The sequence below is a fragment of the Phasianus colchicus genome, chromosome 1, assembly GCF_987193195.1.
Source record: "Phasianus colchicus chromosome 1, bPhaCol1.hap1.1, whole genome shotgun sequence".
In the NCBI taxonomy this organism is placed as follows: domain Eukaryota; kingdom Metazoa; phylum Chordata; class Aves; order Galliformes; family Phasianidae; genus Phasianus; species Phasianus colchicus.
Genome location: NC_143436.1, coordinates 168055282 through 168071671, shown reverse-complemented (window position 1 = coordinate 168071671; position 16390 = coordinate 168055282). Strand labels below are relative to the sequence as shown.

General features: G+C 39.0%; 1 protein-coding gene across 11 annotated transcripts in view; it reads left to right on the top strand.

Moving 5' to 3' along the window:
- ENOX1 (ecto-NOX disulfide-thiol exchanger 1) overlaps positions 1-16390 on the top strand; it is a 363111-nt gene that overhangs the window by 265456 nt on the left and 81265 nt on the right. For all 11 annotated transcript variants that reach the window (XM_090131472.1, XM_031615825.2, XM_031615822.2 and 8 more), the window contains 2 exons: positions 2649-2882; positions 14845-15057. In XM_090131472.1, the coding sequence (XP_089987598.1) occupies positions 2649-2882; positions 14845-15057 (447 nt within the window). The remainder of the gene's footprint in view (positions 1-2648; positions 2883-14844; positions 15058-16390) is intronic.

Below are 16390 nucleotides of genomic sequence, written 5' to 3'. Positions count from 1 at the left end.
TATACGTCCTCCTAACTGACAGGCTACTTAACTCCACAAGAGGTTTGGAAGGAAAATGTCAAGCAAAAAGCACCCAGATTGTTTTGGAAGGTGAATGGAGTTAAATCCACCCGACTGATCACAAGTTGTGTTCTTCAGAGGTCAGTACAGGGGCCGGCCCTGTTTAATATCTTTACTGATCATTTGGACAAAGGGATTGAGTAAGTTTGCAGATAACACCAAGTTGAGAGGAAGCACTGATCTACATAAGGAAGGCCCCACAGAGAAATCTGGGTGAGCTGGATCAATGGGCTGAGGCCAGTTGTATCAGGTTTTAAAAGACCAAGTTCTAGGTCCTGCACTAGGACAACCCCATGCATTGCTGCAGGCTTGGGGCATAGGGGCTGGAAAACTGCACAGAGGAAAGGGGCCTGAGGGTGTTAGCTGACAGCCAGCTGAACATGAGCCAGCAGTGTGTTCAGATCATCAAGAAGGCCAGTGACATCGTGGCTTGTATCAGAGAAAGAGCAGTCAGCAGTAGTCCGCACTGGTGAGGCCACACCTCGAGTGTTGTGTTCAGTTTTGGGCCCCTCACTACAAGAAAGACATTGAGGCCCTGGAGTTTGTCCAGAGAAGTGCAGATAAGCTGTGAAGGGCCTGGAGCACAAGTCTTATGGAGAGTGACTGAGGGAACTGGAGAAGTGGAGGCTCAGGGGAGACCTTATCTCTCTCTCTACAACTCCCAGAATGGAGGTTGTGGTGATGTGGAGGTTAGTCTCTTCTCTTGTACAACTGTGATAGAGGTAATGGCCTCAGGTTGTGACAGGGGAGGTTCAAGTTGGATATTAGGAAAAAATTTCTTCTCAGAAAGAGTGACGAGGTATTGGAACAAGCTGCTCAGGAAAGTGGTAGAGTCACTATCCCAGGAGATGTCAAAGAAACATGGAGATGTAGCACTGAGGGACATAGTTTTATGGGCACAGTGATGATGAGTTGATAGTTGGACTACATGTTCTTAGTGGTCTTTCCCAGCTTTCATGATTCTGTGATTCTACGATCAATATATGTGTGGTCTTTAATGTTTGACATCGTCTCATGTGTGGTGTAGTACAGCCAGTCTTTCTCTTCATACAGCAAGACGTTTTTAGAGCAGTAAAACAGAGTATGCCTAGATACGCTTTCTTGCTAAAATGCTCCTAACCTACTACACAAGCCTTAACTTTGCTGTCCCTGGAGAGAATTGAAGACTGAGTATTAACTTTAGTGATTAGGTACTGAAGCTCTTCAAACCACAGGCAAACCGCATGACTGAAAGGTAGGTTCTTTTGGATTACTGTTCAAAAATGGCAAACTTCTTTTTCTTGCCATTTTGAAGAGGAGCCTCCTGTCCCTGGGGCTATTTCACGGTAGTTATGGTAGTGTTTCTGAAGAGCCTTGTTATGTGTCAGTTCTGCCCAGAGTTCATGCCCATAGCATCCCATGGTATGAGAAGTCACGGCTGGACTGTTCTGTGACTGCAGTTATGGCAGCACGTTGATATGGAGAAATCTGAGCCAGCCCTGTGCAGACTGATTAATTTTACCTGCAGCTGGAGGTCTGTTTACAGCTTTCTGCTTGGTGTTCTCTCACATCTTCCCTGAATCAGCATTTTAAAAGTCAGAGAAACTGCTCTGTGGGTATCTTTCAGCTGTGGAAATAAAACTTGAAAAAAGATTGGTGCCCAGCATATGTTCTTCCACAGGATGGCCATGAAAGGCTCCTTTTATAGCTTTGGTGTGATTTGTTCATCTTTTGAATGCAGCCAAGGATTTCAGTTCAGAGCAGAGCCCTGTTGCGCTGTTGTACAGCCCCTGACTTAAACAAAGCCATTGCAGACTGCTAACTTTAGCATATGATAAATCGATCAAATTATGAATATGTAGGTCTCTAGAAATGAGATGTGATAGGTTATTTGTTCTGAAAGAGGTCTTGCAAATGTCTGATAAATCTTTCCATGGTCTTAGAATTGGTTTAAAGAATGCTCAACTTAATGTTTTTATATTATTATTGGCTTTATATCAGATTAATTTGTAGGTGGTTTATGTTTGCTGCCAGATTATGTGGTGTTAGCAATTAGGAAGCTTCAAAAGATCTAGCATCAACACAGGTATGACATCACCTTCTTTGTGGCTCAGCAATTGAGGTAATGCAATTTTTTCATTCAGCTATGGTCATGATGTTACAAATTTCAGCCTTTTCCCACACTTCCCATTCCACCTGTGGGCTGGACAACAGCACTAAACCGTTCATGGTCTGAACAGCAGCAGGGAAAGAAGAACTTTACATTCAAACGAGAGTAGATCCTTTTTTAGTTGTGGTACCCTTTCCTTTAATAAATGTTAGGAGTATCAGTTGGAAAAATGACAGGCTCCTGAGCAGGAATGTAGATTCTGTACCTCTGGGGCTACTTTTTCAGATCATCTATTATGTTGATAGGTGATGCAGAAAATTGCAGTGAAAAAAAAGTGGATGAATGCTTATCTTCCTGTGAAAGCGCAATGATCGATAGATACTGTGTGGATAAGTGGGAGCATGTGATTGTATATTTCAACTGCACTTGAAGTGGAAAAAAAAAGAAAAAAAATGAGCAAAGAAGTCCTGCAACAGTTAGTTCTGCTTGTTGATTTCAGGTTACCGCATGAGATTAGGATCTAGCACAGACAAAAAGGATTCAGGCCGCCTTCATGTTGATTTTGCTCAGGCAAGAGATGACTTTTATGAATGGGAATGCAAACAAAGAATGCTGGCCCGAGAAGAACGCCACAGACGTAAAATGGAAGAAGACAGACTGCGCCCTCCTTCTCCTCCAGCAATAATGCATTATTCTGAACACGAAGCTGCTTTGCTGGCTGAAAAATTGAAAGGTAAGCAGCATTTGATACTTTGCAGTGCATTATTCCTTAAGAGCAGGGGCCATCCAGAAGTCAGAACATGGGAGATGATTTCTCTCTGATGTATTTCATTACTTGCCCTGTTAACCTTCCCCTAATTCCTCTGCCATGTTTATGCCAGTCATAATGATACTCATCCACCTGCTAGAAATGTAGGGTATCTGTCCATCTAGCTGTGCTTTAACAGCTGGAACACAACTTATAGAAAACTACGTGGTGGTGGTTTGTTTTTTTTTTCCTGCTCAGTTGATGTCATTGTGTGCCCTGGAAGTGTTCTCATAATAAGACAACCTGTTACACACATCTTCCATACTAACGGCATGATTCTTAAGATGCTTTTATTTCACCAGTGATATTTTGTTATATTACATGTATGTGACTGTCCAAATTCCTGGTTTTTCAATTGCTCTCGTGAGATGAATTTTAACACACCCTTCAGATGCAGTGGTACAACTTATCCCTGACACACACCATCCATTCTTTCATTCCTTCTTTAGGGAATTACATGTGCAAGATAATGTATTGTTTTGTTATGTTGTTTGCTTGCTTGTTTGCTTCTTCTGGGTACACTCAATGACTTACTATTTTACAAAAGTGAAGATTTCCATCTTTAAAAGTTAATACACAAATGAAGAAGCAACGAAATAAAAATATTCATAGTAAAGAAATAATTTAAAAAGTCAAGTAAACAACTCCTCACACCTCTTAGACTTGTGTTGGTTTTCATTCAGTATTTAGCAGCTGTGCTTGGCATTCTTTCCCCACGTGGTGGTCAAGCACGTTACTTTGCTGTGTGCCAGCCAGGTCACAAGAAACTGTCATTCTTGCCACTGTTTCAGAATTACCCAGATTAGATGTAAGCTATCTAGCTGTCAACATGCTGGTCTGCGTTCTAACTCTGAAATATGTTTGGGAAGCTGCTGGAGAATGGTGCGAAGTTGTTGCATCCTTGAAGCATGGAGCAGAGATGCACCCTACTGTTTCTTTGAGTACTGCATTGGTCACTGTTACATCAGTTGGTTGCTAGTTTGGATAACTAATATTCTGGATGCATACACGCCTCTATTAAATACTTCTTGAGATAACCAGAAGATTGTTAAAGTAATGCAGATAAATTGACAGGCCAAGAGGAAATGAAGAATGAAGCCCAAGTATAAGATTTTTTTTATTTCTTACCTAGCTTCCAGTCCAGCTCCTCTAGAGCTTATACAATACAGTAGTTTTAGATCCATCTGTTCCCAGAATCTGTTTTCAATTGAATATTTTAGGAGTTCATCTTTTATAGGGATGTTTTTTCTTAATGTAGTAAGGCCTAGAGGTTTCCTGAGCTAAGCCAGAAAATACAAGAATTTCTTCTGTGTGGCTAGCCATTGCTTGGGGTAAGGGAATGTGGATTTCTGCAAGATGTTTGAGATGTCTATATTTAGAAGGGGTTTTCTTTTCAGTCTGGGAAGCTTCCATGCTTAATTAAAACTTATTTCAAGCTTTTAGAGCTTTGGTTCTTCGAAGGACATTTGACCAGAGCAAATAAATACAAGAAATTGAGAATTCAAAATGGTAAGTTTATTTTTTATGGGTTAAAAAGCATTACAATCCAGCAAAACAACATATTGCAGTTTTAAGAACTTAGTTAATTAACCGTTACCCTTTAACAAGATTAAGGTAACCAGTTCTGTACCTGTACAGGTTGTTGGGATGGAAAATGTGAAAACAAACCCTCCCTTCTCAATTGGTTGTCTATTGTACTAGGTTATCTAGGAAGTGAAGATGGGAAACAATCATTATGCTGCTGAGTCCTACATTCTGCTTAACTTTTCTGATGACATCTTGGGCAGTATCTATGAGGGAGAGACTAGAACATTAGGGTCTTCCTTGGGCAACACAGACTCACCATGAGTATTATGTGACACCCTAAAAATAAAGGTAAAACTGCACAAAATATACATCTTTCACTGTGAGAAGGGGCAGTTCGTGTCATCACATATTCAGAATTTAAATGTGGGCTTCAGTGAAACTAACAAGTGATATATTTATGTATACATACATACATTTGTATATGCACATATTTATAAAATTTGGTGTCAGTATATCGGGTCTCTGAGTGATACCAGATTTGCATTGCTGCAAAGTCTGAACAATACATCCTACAGAAGAGAATCAAAATATATCTGCTCTTGACAGGATTCGCCTTGAAAGTGTGCTTGCTGAGTAGATGCCCCACAGTTGTTTTCTTAAATCATAACCTCCCCATGATAGCTGCCTCAAAAGAGTCCTGAGCTCTGCTGCTGACTCACGAGGTAGAGCTGCAGGTCCCCAGTGTGCTGGTTTCAGCTCCTGCAGTGCCTCCAGAACTTCACCAAGCAACACTAGCTGAAAAGCACTCCAAATAGCTGAACATCTGTCATCCCAAGACACCGCTCTGCAATCACAGATGTAGACAACTTGGTCTGAGTCCAAGGAACTTTTGTTGTCAAAATAACCTTGGAAATTCTTGATGGCAAAGAAATGTAACAGTGAGCTGAGATGAACTAGACTCATCAGAGAGTCTCATGTTGTAGTCTTAAGATATTTATTGGTTCTATAGCAGAGGTGACAGTATCTTTTTTCACCTTCCACAAACTGCAGAACGAGACTTAAAGAAGTCATTGTTTTTGTATACCAGACTTGGCTGGGAGTTCTCACCTTAGTATTGCCAGCATATTCCTCTATATTTCATGTGCTAAAGCCACCTGTGGAGAAAAGTGGGTGACAGGGTGGAGAGGGCTCTTTTATGCTCACTGGAAACAGAAGTTCTGGAAACAGAAGTTCACCCAGTTAGTCTCTGCTAGTATGAAGCTTCAATGAAGTAGCAGCTGGATTCTCAAAATAAACTGCCTGGTGGCTAGGGCTGAAGCTGGGATACCTCCATTGTGTGTGAGGCCATGCATATCTGCAAAATCCTGAGGGGTTATGACTTACTATCCGCTGTCTGCGGACTATCCCACATCCCATCATTTGTGGAAAGAACTTGGTTTGAACACTTGCTTTATGCAGAAATTGTTGGAACTAATAAGAGAAACTATGAGCCAGTACAACTCATCACTGTTTCCCATTTTAAACTGTGTCAGACTGTGATGTTTAATGGCAATAATTTTACTTTTCTGTTTCTTTTCTTTTCTGTTTCTTTTCTTTTCTTTTCTTTTCTTTTCTTTTCTTTTCTTTTCTTTTCTTTTCTTTTCTTTTCTTTTCTTTTCTTTTCTTTTCTTTTCTTTTCTTTTCTTTTCTTTTCTTTTCTTTTCTTTTCTTTTCTTTTCTTTTCTTTTCTTTTCTTTTCTTTTCTTTTCTTTTCTTTTCTTTTCTTTTCTTTTCTTTTCTTTTCTTTTCTTTTCTTTTCTTTTCTTTTCTTTTCTTCCTCCACTAAGGTCTTCAGGGTCCTGCAAATGCAATCCTTCATAACTATTTCCTTGATGGCAGTGTGAACATTTTTTCTGTAGCTTATAGCCAAGAGTATATTCACTTTTCTTCTCTCTAAATGTATACAGTGTTGTTTATTTCCCTATCCACCTATTACATTTTGCCATTGCCACTTTTCACTGTGTGGCAGTGACATATTGCCAGCATTTTGGGGATAGGTCTCATGAATCTGAGCCAGTAGCTCTAAAAATTTAGGCCCATACTACTAACTCTCATTGATTAAATGCTTTTTGAGCTGCTCTGCATTGATAATTTGTGAGTGATGTTCTCTGTTGGTCACTGCCAGAGCCAAAAGAGGGAGAAGCCAAGGAGATGATAGTTCATAGAAAGAGGACATTTACTGCATTGGGAAGATGACTTGTCACAAAATACTTGATTTAAATGTGTTTAATGCACTCCCATACAATGTTTGCAAGCCTTCTTCATTAGTCACAGCAGATTTAGCACAAGAAGGCAAAAGAAAACTGAGCCCGGATTGTCAGAATGAAATGAGCTCCAGCAGTCAGACTAGGTAGGTAACATGAGGAAGCTCCTGTTCATACCAGGGCTGTGCTTATTAGTTCTAAGTTTGTGCCATTTATTTCATGTTTCACAAGCTAGTTAGGAAAATAAAACCTCTATTATTATGCATGACAAGTTATTTTTTTCTAGGTTTTGTGGATTTATTTTTAAAATTTTAAACTAAAATGGACTTGAAGGAGAAAAAAATAAAATAAAAAAAAAATAAAATAGCACCAATTGCTTAAAATGCAAAGGAAATATTCACTTTTTTTCAAAAGGTGCTCTTCAACTCTGCCTTTTGAGTTAAATATTCCAAAATATGACATGGAAGTGCAAGTAGTTTCAAATGGACTATCACATAATTGCCAAGGAATAATTTAAAAGTTAGTATAACTCAAATTAATGAAAGTCCTATCTCACTTTCTGAGGTCCTCCAGGCTTGGATAAAAGTCTGTGTTTCTTTGATGAATTATCAAGAATTTTGCAACGTGAAGTCTGGTAAACTGAAGTATTTTACAGTGAAAAATGACTGTAAATGCCAATTGTCCACCTTTGAAGGCCTTTGAGAGCACTCCTTTCTCATGCCAACAAAGCCAACAAAATATGACTTCTTTTGTTATTAAGTTACAAAAAATGCAAGCCTCTTTTCTTCTGCTTCATTGGAGCTCTCTTGTTTTTTTTGCATATTTCAGATTTTGATTCTTGAGTTACATTGTGTTATTACTACACAGTCAGATGTGGCAGTAGATATTTGGGATCAAATTTGCATACTTTCTCATCTGTTTTCCTGGATGCTTTATATATGGCAGAGGAACGTGGCATCCAGAGCATCACACAACCAGAGATAGGTGAACCTTTCATCTTTAAATGGAATGCTGTGGTTTGGGGAAAAAAAAAAAAAGTCATTTTTTCTATGTGCTTATAACATTTGTGTTTCCATGCCATTTTAAACATGATGGTATTCTTAATTTGAGCATATCTCAATCATCTTCAGAAATCACTTTCTGCAAATAAATTCCTTCAAAATACTACATCTGTCTTATTTGCTGCAGGTAGTTAAATAGTTCCATCATCTAATATAGACATCTCTTCATATCTAATATACATTTTTAAACATTTTGAGAAAAAGAGATGTAAATACCTGCAAGTTATGTACAGTACTCAGGTATTTACCTCCCTTTTAAATACAGTGTCTCTTTATGAGCACAGAAAAGTTATTCATGTGGATTTCCATTAAAAAAGTATATAATTTGAAAAATTGAGAAGCTGCTGCTTTGCCAGGCACTGTATTATCCCCTGAAGAGAGAACAGATTGGAAATTTAAATAAATAGATGGCAGTTACAGTAGAGTGAACTAACTGGGGATGCATCTTGTGCAAGATTCAGGTAACATCAAGCCTGACAATCTCAGCCCGTGCACATCGTTTGAAATATAAACAACATTTAATTGCTTGGGAAATTGGAGGTTTCACTGAGAGGAAAACTGTGCTGCTGTCGTTCTCGGGCTGCACTTGAGAGCCACATTTGGGCAGCGCTACTGACACAGTGATTTATCCACAGGGGCAGCTCTCACACCACACCACAGGGTGTAGCTCAGTGCCAGGCGATGGTTGGGGGGAGGCAAAGCTGAGATCCTCCTAACGAATCCAACATGTTCCAGGCTTTATTGCTGCTGAAAGGCTATGGGCCATTTTTTGGAACTATCTTTTTTTTTATCAGTGGTATATCAAGGCAGAGACCTACAATAGACATGCTCTGAGCCTTTAGCATCAGATCTGTTTGCGTAGCCTCCTCGTTTTTTAGATCATCATCTTCTCCTTCCTTCTTCCATATGCTGCTGACATCTGCTGTGGCACTGTACATCTGGCTCCACGTGCCTCATGCAGGGGCTGTGAGCAGGCACATTGCGAGGCTAGTTCTCTCTCCTGGCAAAGGAGTGAAAGGTGTGTTCAGCTGTCACTGCCCTGATGACCCAGTTCCCTGGGCACCTTGCTCCATCAGCCCAGAAGAAATACATTCATTATTAAGTGTATTACCAAAATCATCCTCCCTCACCTAATCTATATTGTGTCAATGCAAATGTTAAGGTTTTTGTATGAACCCACTTGATTAAATGTGCAGCGCTGCAAAATGACTTGAGTTAATTACTATGAACTGGCAAATTGCAGCTTGCTGATCTGAAAGTTTGCAGTGTGATTTTTCAGAAGTAGGAAGGAAATTCAGTACCTTCATAATTACTTCTTATTGGCAATAATGGCGTCTGCAGGATAAGATAAAGGATCACTGTGTCTCACACAAAACCCACCTCTGGAAAAATCTTCTTTGACTGAATTTGGAAGAAGGAGTTTGATGATGCAGGGGCAAATGATTTTTTTTTTTTTTTTTTTTTTAAGATATCTTTTAGTAAATGTATATGTATATTTTTATCAAATCTGGCTTTAACTAGTCATTTATTATATAACAGCAAGTGTTTCTCAGGAATAGCATACAGTTAAGGCTATTTAAGAAATAGTAAGGTGGATGATTAATCTTTCTTTAAAATAACCCTGTGGCAGTAAGAATTTGTATTCCCAGATTCTCACTTATTATACAGTGCCATTGGGTTAAAAATGTTATTAATCCCAAAAGTACCAGACTGATATGGTGTGGTGCATGACACAGTTATATAAAGTATTTGAGCAGGGAAGAAAAAAAAAAAAAAAAGAAAGTGAGGGTAGCAGACTGGAGAGTTGTGTTTCTAGGTCAGTGCAGGAGAAGGTTTTAAGCCAAGAAAAAAATAAGTTGGCATTGTGGCACCAAGAGTGATATGTGCTGAGAAGCACGTTGCTCCAGGTGCACAGGGAAACTGGTTGGACTTGCTGATGAGTGGCATTACTGCACCTTTTCTCTGACCTGATTCACCCACTTCAGCCACCCACTGGGATTTCTCGTTTTTTATTTTGAATTCAGCACTTGCCATTGAGAAGTCTTAGTTATAGGCCAATAAATGATCAAACCAGAAGTTAGACTAGCCTTGGTGAGACATCTTCCCATGGCTGCAGTTATATGGAGTGAAGGAGTCTCCTGGCTGACCTCTGTCCCTTTTTGTGATAGCGGGACAGGGATCAGTTTGAAATTCTGGCAGTGGGCTGTGATGAGTTGGGCAGCTCCAGGATGGGAACATATCCAGATGTAAAGTTCTCAGAACAGGAGAGGCATGGACCTGTTGGAGTGCATCAAGAGAAGCGCTACCAAAATAATCCGAGGGATGAAACACCTCTCCTACGAGGACAGGCTGAGAGAGCTGAGGCTGTTCAGCCTGGAGAAGAGAAGGCTCTGGCGAGACCTGAGAGCAGCTTTTCAGTATCTAAAGGAGGGCTGTAAGAGAGAAAGGGACAGACTTTTCATCAGGGCTGTTGTCATAGGGAAGGGCAAAATTGTTGCAGACTGAAAAAGGGGACATTTAGACTGTGTATAAGGAAAAAGCTTTTTATAGAAAGGGTGGTGAGGAACTGGCACAGGTTGCCCAGGAAGATGGTAGATGTCCTCACTGTCTCTGGAAACACCCAAGGTCAAGCTGGATGGGGCTCTGAGAAACCTGATTTAGCTGTAGGTATCCCTGTTCATTGCAGGAGAGTTGGACTAGAGGATTTTTAAAAGTCTCTTCCAACTCAAAAGATTCTGTGGTACTAACAAAGCTAAAAGCAATTGTAGCCCGTGTTTGGCATTGCCCTAAGTAAAAGTTCAGCATATAATGTCACTCTCAAAGTTCAAAAACATAAAGCTGGATATATTTGAGATATATCTATGCATGTAAAAATATTAAGATTTGTTGAGTAGTTTCAGAGTGAAGGACTAACCTGTCTATTGGCTAAAGCCTTAGAAACCATAATCTCTGTAGTGAAAACACGTTATGGATGTGCTTAACCTTGAGAGTCACAGCATTTCTGATTACTCTGAACTGAGTTCTGCCCTTACACCAGGGAATCTACATAAACTGAGAGTAAAGTCATTGTTTCCAATGCTTTTTCTCAGTTTGCTATTTGTTAACAATTCGTGTCATAGCTTTTTTCTATAAGGAATATGATGTCATTTGGGGTTGCTTTCAGGTGGTCAAATTGTGGGCAGAAAAATGCAAAACATTTGTCAAAAATTGTTTCTTTTTATATATAAATATCCCCTACGACAATTTTCCAGACAGCTCTAGGGATGCATTTTCTTTTCTTTATATTGCATTGCATCTAAGTTGTGAGCTAGGATTTAAGTGCCAAATATCTTCAGTTGACATAAGAGGAATTTGAAATATCTTATCTCTAGAGGCATGTGATTGAGTCTCGCAGCACCTGGAAGTCTCTAGTGACAGACACCCAGCAAGCAGTCCTCAGTAGATGGGTATATGAAAAGACACAGCATGCATCACAGCTTACAGTATAACTTGAAAACCCAACACACGTACACAAATGCTGTGTAGGTGTTCTGCAGCTGCTGTGCTTGTATAATAGTTGGAATTCCTTGGACCAAATGTCGATAACTCTTGCAGAGATGGCTGTATTTGAGCAGGTCACCCTAGGCTCCATTTGCAGCTGATTGAGGAAAGCCTGTACTTTTGGGGCTCAGTTCACCTCACCTTCAAGTAGACAGCTGGAGGAGAACTGGCGAAGCACGCCCAAGGAATGTCCATTTCTTTCCATTAACTGTACAAGGAGCCTTGGGCTACAAACTCAGAGGCTGACATGAAGGAGAGATGGATTCTATCTTACTTTCTTAAAATATGTTCTAATTTGGAGGAGAGAAATTTAAGTGCAAGAAATAATCCACTGTGTACTCATTTTTAAGGAACAATTACATATGAAAGCATGTCTTACATAAAGGAATTTATTTTAAGAGTATGTTTTTAAACAGTGTATATTTATGTGCATCTTACCTCAAGGGAATAATTTTGAAAAGAATTAGGAGGTTTGTTTTATTTTTTTAATGAATGGCTGCAATCATGACAGTTCATGCTCTGCTTAAATTAGATTCCATTGCTGCATTTCTTCTGCTATTTATCTACTAAATAAAATATAAATGAACAATCTAGTATAAAAATCTGATTTTCCAAGTGAATCTCTGATTGCTCAGAAAGAGTCACCGCATTCTGGAATGAAGAAAATTAATTCACGGTGAGTTACCTTGTGCCAGCCACTGAGCGTTTGGGTTTGGAATAGAAAAATATTTCAAACTTTTCTATTTCTAGAAGGTGAAATAAGGAAATTTTGAATCAGTAGAGAAAAGATTTTACTAACTAATGTGCTCCTGTTGTGAATATATTACCCTCTGGCATTTTTTAATGTATCTTCTAATTATGTAATCAATGAAAATTCTGATGTTTACCATTGCAAGTTTTTTATTCCTGCTAGTACAGAGCTGTGAATTAACTATAACAGGCCCACAGGTCTCTGCAGCTCACTGGCAGTATAGTAAGTTAAAACAGGCTTTCAGCATGTCCTTTTAAATGGGTTGAATCTATCTGACAGACGGATGGCATGTTTAAGAACATCTCTTGTACACGCCAACTGTGCCTGATGAAAACAAAACAAAAGGAGGAGTGTTTTCATTTCATGTAGATTCTGAAGCAAAACAACGTGAGGCCATGTATTGTGGAGAGATTAAAGTAAGAAAAAGGGAGAATGGCTCTGTGCATCTAATTTTCCTGATGCAGCTCCATGAAGCATTTTTGCCCAGTTGTGCACACTGTTTCATCACTGGTCATGGTGTACCTCTTCAGAGGTATTCCCAACTTTGTTGTTCATGTTTTGACCTAGATAGAACAGGATAATTTACTCATAATGGTACTTTGGTGTTGGGGATTACATGGGATGATACAGATAATGATGTCTACAAGAGAAAAGAAGATTTGTGTAGTTATTCTCTTCTCACGGCCAGCCACATCCTCAGTGTTAACAGGCTGGTGCCATCCTCAGAATGACTTGACTCCACTGATTGTTAGAAATTGCATACTAACATTCCCCACAGCCCTTACAGGTTATTTTTATTGACTATTGTAATAATAATAAACATTATGTTCTAGGAATGAGTTCTTGGCTATACTGGATCTGTGACATCCAATTCCCATGCATTTCAGCAGGCTGAAGATTTTATCCAAGCTTAGAGAGTTTTTGCTTGCAGTGGGAAGAGGTTTTGCACATGTTTCATTTATATCTTTTTTTTTTTTTTTTTCTAAGGCCTGTATTCAGCTAATTCACTCATCAGGGACTATTAATACGTACCTGCCTTGTTTGCATCCAGAAAAACTAGAAAGTGGAGACTAATGAAAGGGAACAGTATGGAAAATAAAGATACCTGACTGCCTTTTCCTTCCCACAGACAATTATTTAATGAATGATGATGACAATTAATCACATGTTAGCGTAAAAAGACATCATGCAGAGATAGGATGTTATGATGCTCTTATTTTGCAGGTTTTTTTCAGACATCTTGAGTGAACATGCCTATCCAGCTGTGGCAAGCAAATCCCATTGCTGTAGCTGAAAGCATGTTTCAGTTAATAAGATGCTAAAGATCAGGCAATGTAAAATCTATTCTTTGCAGAGCTCTGGGCGCAGAGCGTGTCACTTGTCCTCTCTGCACTTCAGGCTCCTTGCCTTTTAGGGCAGTGATTGCTGATTGAGAATAAAAGCCCAAATCATCACTTGAGTATTAGTATTTCATTATTCTTTGCACATAGAATGCAAAGTCCTACAGTGTTTCACATTTCTGTACCCTCCAACACAGTCGGTCGGTTTTAATATCTTCCAGTTTTCATTTTAAATGTCTTTTGGTAGGTTTTAATATTGTCCAATTTTCATTTTAAATGTCTTTTGGTTGGTTTTAATATCTTCCAGTTTTCATTTTAATTGTCTTTTGGTTATATTACACTTCTTTTCTATACCATAACAGCATGCTTTTTCTTTCAGAAAAGTATACCTGCCATGTAAAATGCATGAAGAAATCTAAACAGCAAGGACCAGATGAGCTGTTTAAAATGATTTATTGGGAAATTGAAGTTTTATAGAATAAAAATCTGTGGAAAAAGCAAGATCAAATTGCACAGAAATGCTTCCACAGGAAGACACTTTGTTGTAATAACATTTTCTTGCAGTTCAGCCTAAATTGAACTTAAAAAGAAATGTGTCTTCTTAACCCCGATGAAGCCGGAAGTGTAATGGATGCCATGTTAAGGGTCTTCTGACAAAGCTGAGAGAACTGTCAGAGGAAATAAGATTACTTGGGGAGAGAGTGCATGAAATCTAACCACTAGGTTTTCTTGATCTTCCTGCAGAGACGTATAACTTCATTTACCTGAATGGTAATCCAAAAGAAGTACTACGTGTATTTGTCTGGATTCATTTGGACTCCTTTAAGAAGAATGTTTTAAACGAAACACAGACAAACACAAAATACAAAACAAATACAGACACATCATCTGTTCAGAGCAGTTCCTTGTAATTAATCAGTGCTTCAAGCAGGAATTGTTCAGATTAGTCATTGTTCATTAATTAAGAATATGATGTTAGTGAAATCTGTTGACCAAAATAGGGCTGAGCCCAAGCTCCAAGACTGAGCTTTTGACCAAGCAGATTAATGAGGACAAATTTCATTTCTTCAGTGGATCTGGTAACATAAATGTCTCCTCACTCTACTCTAAGGTCATTTCAAATTGCTGAACAGCTTAAGGGAGCTGTTGCAAAAGAGAGGAGTCGAGCCGTGGAGGGTGGAGGCTGCTTTTTACTATGAGAAGGCTATTAATATGAGCAGAAAACAGGTCCTGGTGGAAGATTTCTGGAGCTACATATGGTAGAGCTTGCAAATTCATCTGATAGAACAAGGGACAGAAAAGTTGCACCAAATGGTATACCACGAGCATGATTTATACTGATTTTAATGCAACACAGAGCAGAAAGCGTGTTCTTGGCAGGGTATTTATACTTGCAGTTTAAAACCTGTGCTTTGATTGTTCTAGATGATACCAAGTTTTCAGAGGCCATCACAGTGCTGCTTACCTGGATTGAGCGAGGCGAGGTGAATCGTCGCTCTGCAAACCAGTTCTATTCAATGGTGCAGTCTGCAAACAGCCACGTTCGCCGTCTCATGAATGAAAAGGCCGCTCATGAGCAAGAGATGGAGCAAGCCAAGGAGAGTTTTAAAAATGCCTTAACAGGGATCCTGACTCAATGTAAGTAACTTCTTTTTGTCCAGTGGTGTTGTAGTGATGGTGGTGGTGGTGGTAGTGGTTTTTTTTTTTTGTTTGTTTGTTTGTTTGGGGGTAAGTAGTTGCAATGCAGTCATATTCTACTTCATATCCTGTTTCATACTCTATGGCAATTTGGAGGAACAAGGACCATTCCTAAGAGCTTATTTCTCAAGGTGAGCAAAGTTTCAGTAGTTCTTTTATTAACAGACAAAAACGTGCTCTATGCATAATGTCTACAGTTACGTAGGCCTAACACTTCAGGAACGAACCAGACAGAAGCCTCGCTGCTCTAAAAAACATTGTGCCTTTGTGAAGAGAAGTGATTTGTAACCTGTGAGATGCAGCTAGTTAACTAGGCCAATTACAGAATAGAGGACAATTAGGTTATATTTTTAGCCTGGGTTTAGGGAAAAGGCAATAAGATTCAGCAACTTTTAGGAATACATTCACAGTGTACCAGGACACTCCCACAGTAGAAGAATTTTCTGTGCTGCTTCTGGCATCAGAACTACTCAGCTGATACAATGCCAGTATTAATTTGGCAGATAAACGGCCTTAAATATTTAGTGCTGGCAGCTATTTCCTTAGAACAGAAGTATAATCAATGAAGTTGCCTTAATGGGATTCCTTCATAAAAAAGCAATCAGGATACTTGCCTAAAAGTGTTCTTCAAAGGGAGAGAATAAAAAGAAGAGATAGAAGAAAGAGAAAAAAGAGAAAGAAAAAAAAAAAAAAAAAGGAAATAAAAAAAAAAAAAAAAAAAGAGAGGCAAGAAAAAGAAATTTCATTGTTGCTGTTTTTAACTTGTCTCTACAATATCTTTGGGTCCATCTCCTTCATCTTACTGCCACACTGTGAAATTACATGATGCTGCTCAAGCAAGAAGCTTAAAGATACTCAAGTGGAGACTGGAACTAGTATGGAAATTAAAAACAAACACTGAGAGAATTTACCAGATGGAGAACAATGCAGTTGAAGCATTGCAATTTCTGAATCACATCCCTCATCTTTCTATAAATACATAAACCCTAAAAGCTTTTCCACAGTATTTTTCTGGTCCCTTGATTCCCCCAGAAGTGGGGCAAAAGCTTCTATGGACTTGCCCAAGCTTCCTGGATTAGGAAAACCCTTTTTTTGCATAGGTGATGGTCAGTCTCCCAACCTAAAGAGTTTAGACTCCTGAACTTAGGGAGGAAGAATCTGGGACAAAGGCACTTGATTTCTGCGGACATATATTCAGTGAGTAAATTTTTTAAAACAGCTAATTTGCTTGGTAATTTGCTAGTCATTGTCCTCTACCTCAGCTACTGAAAGG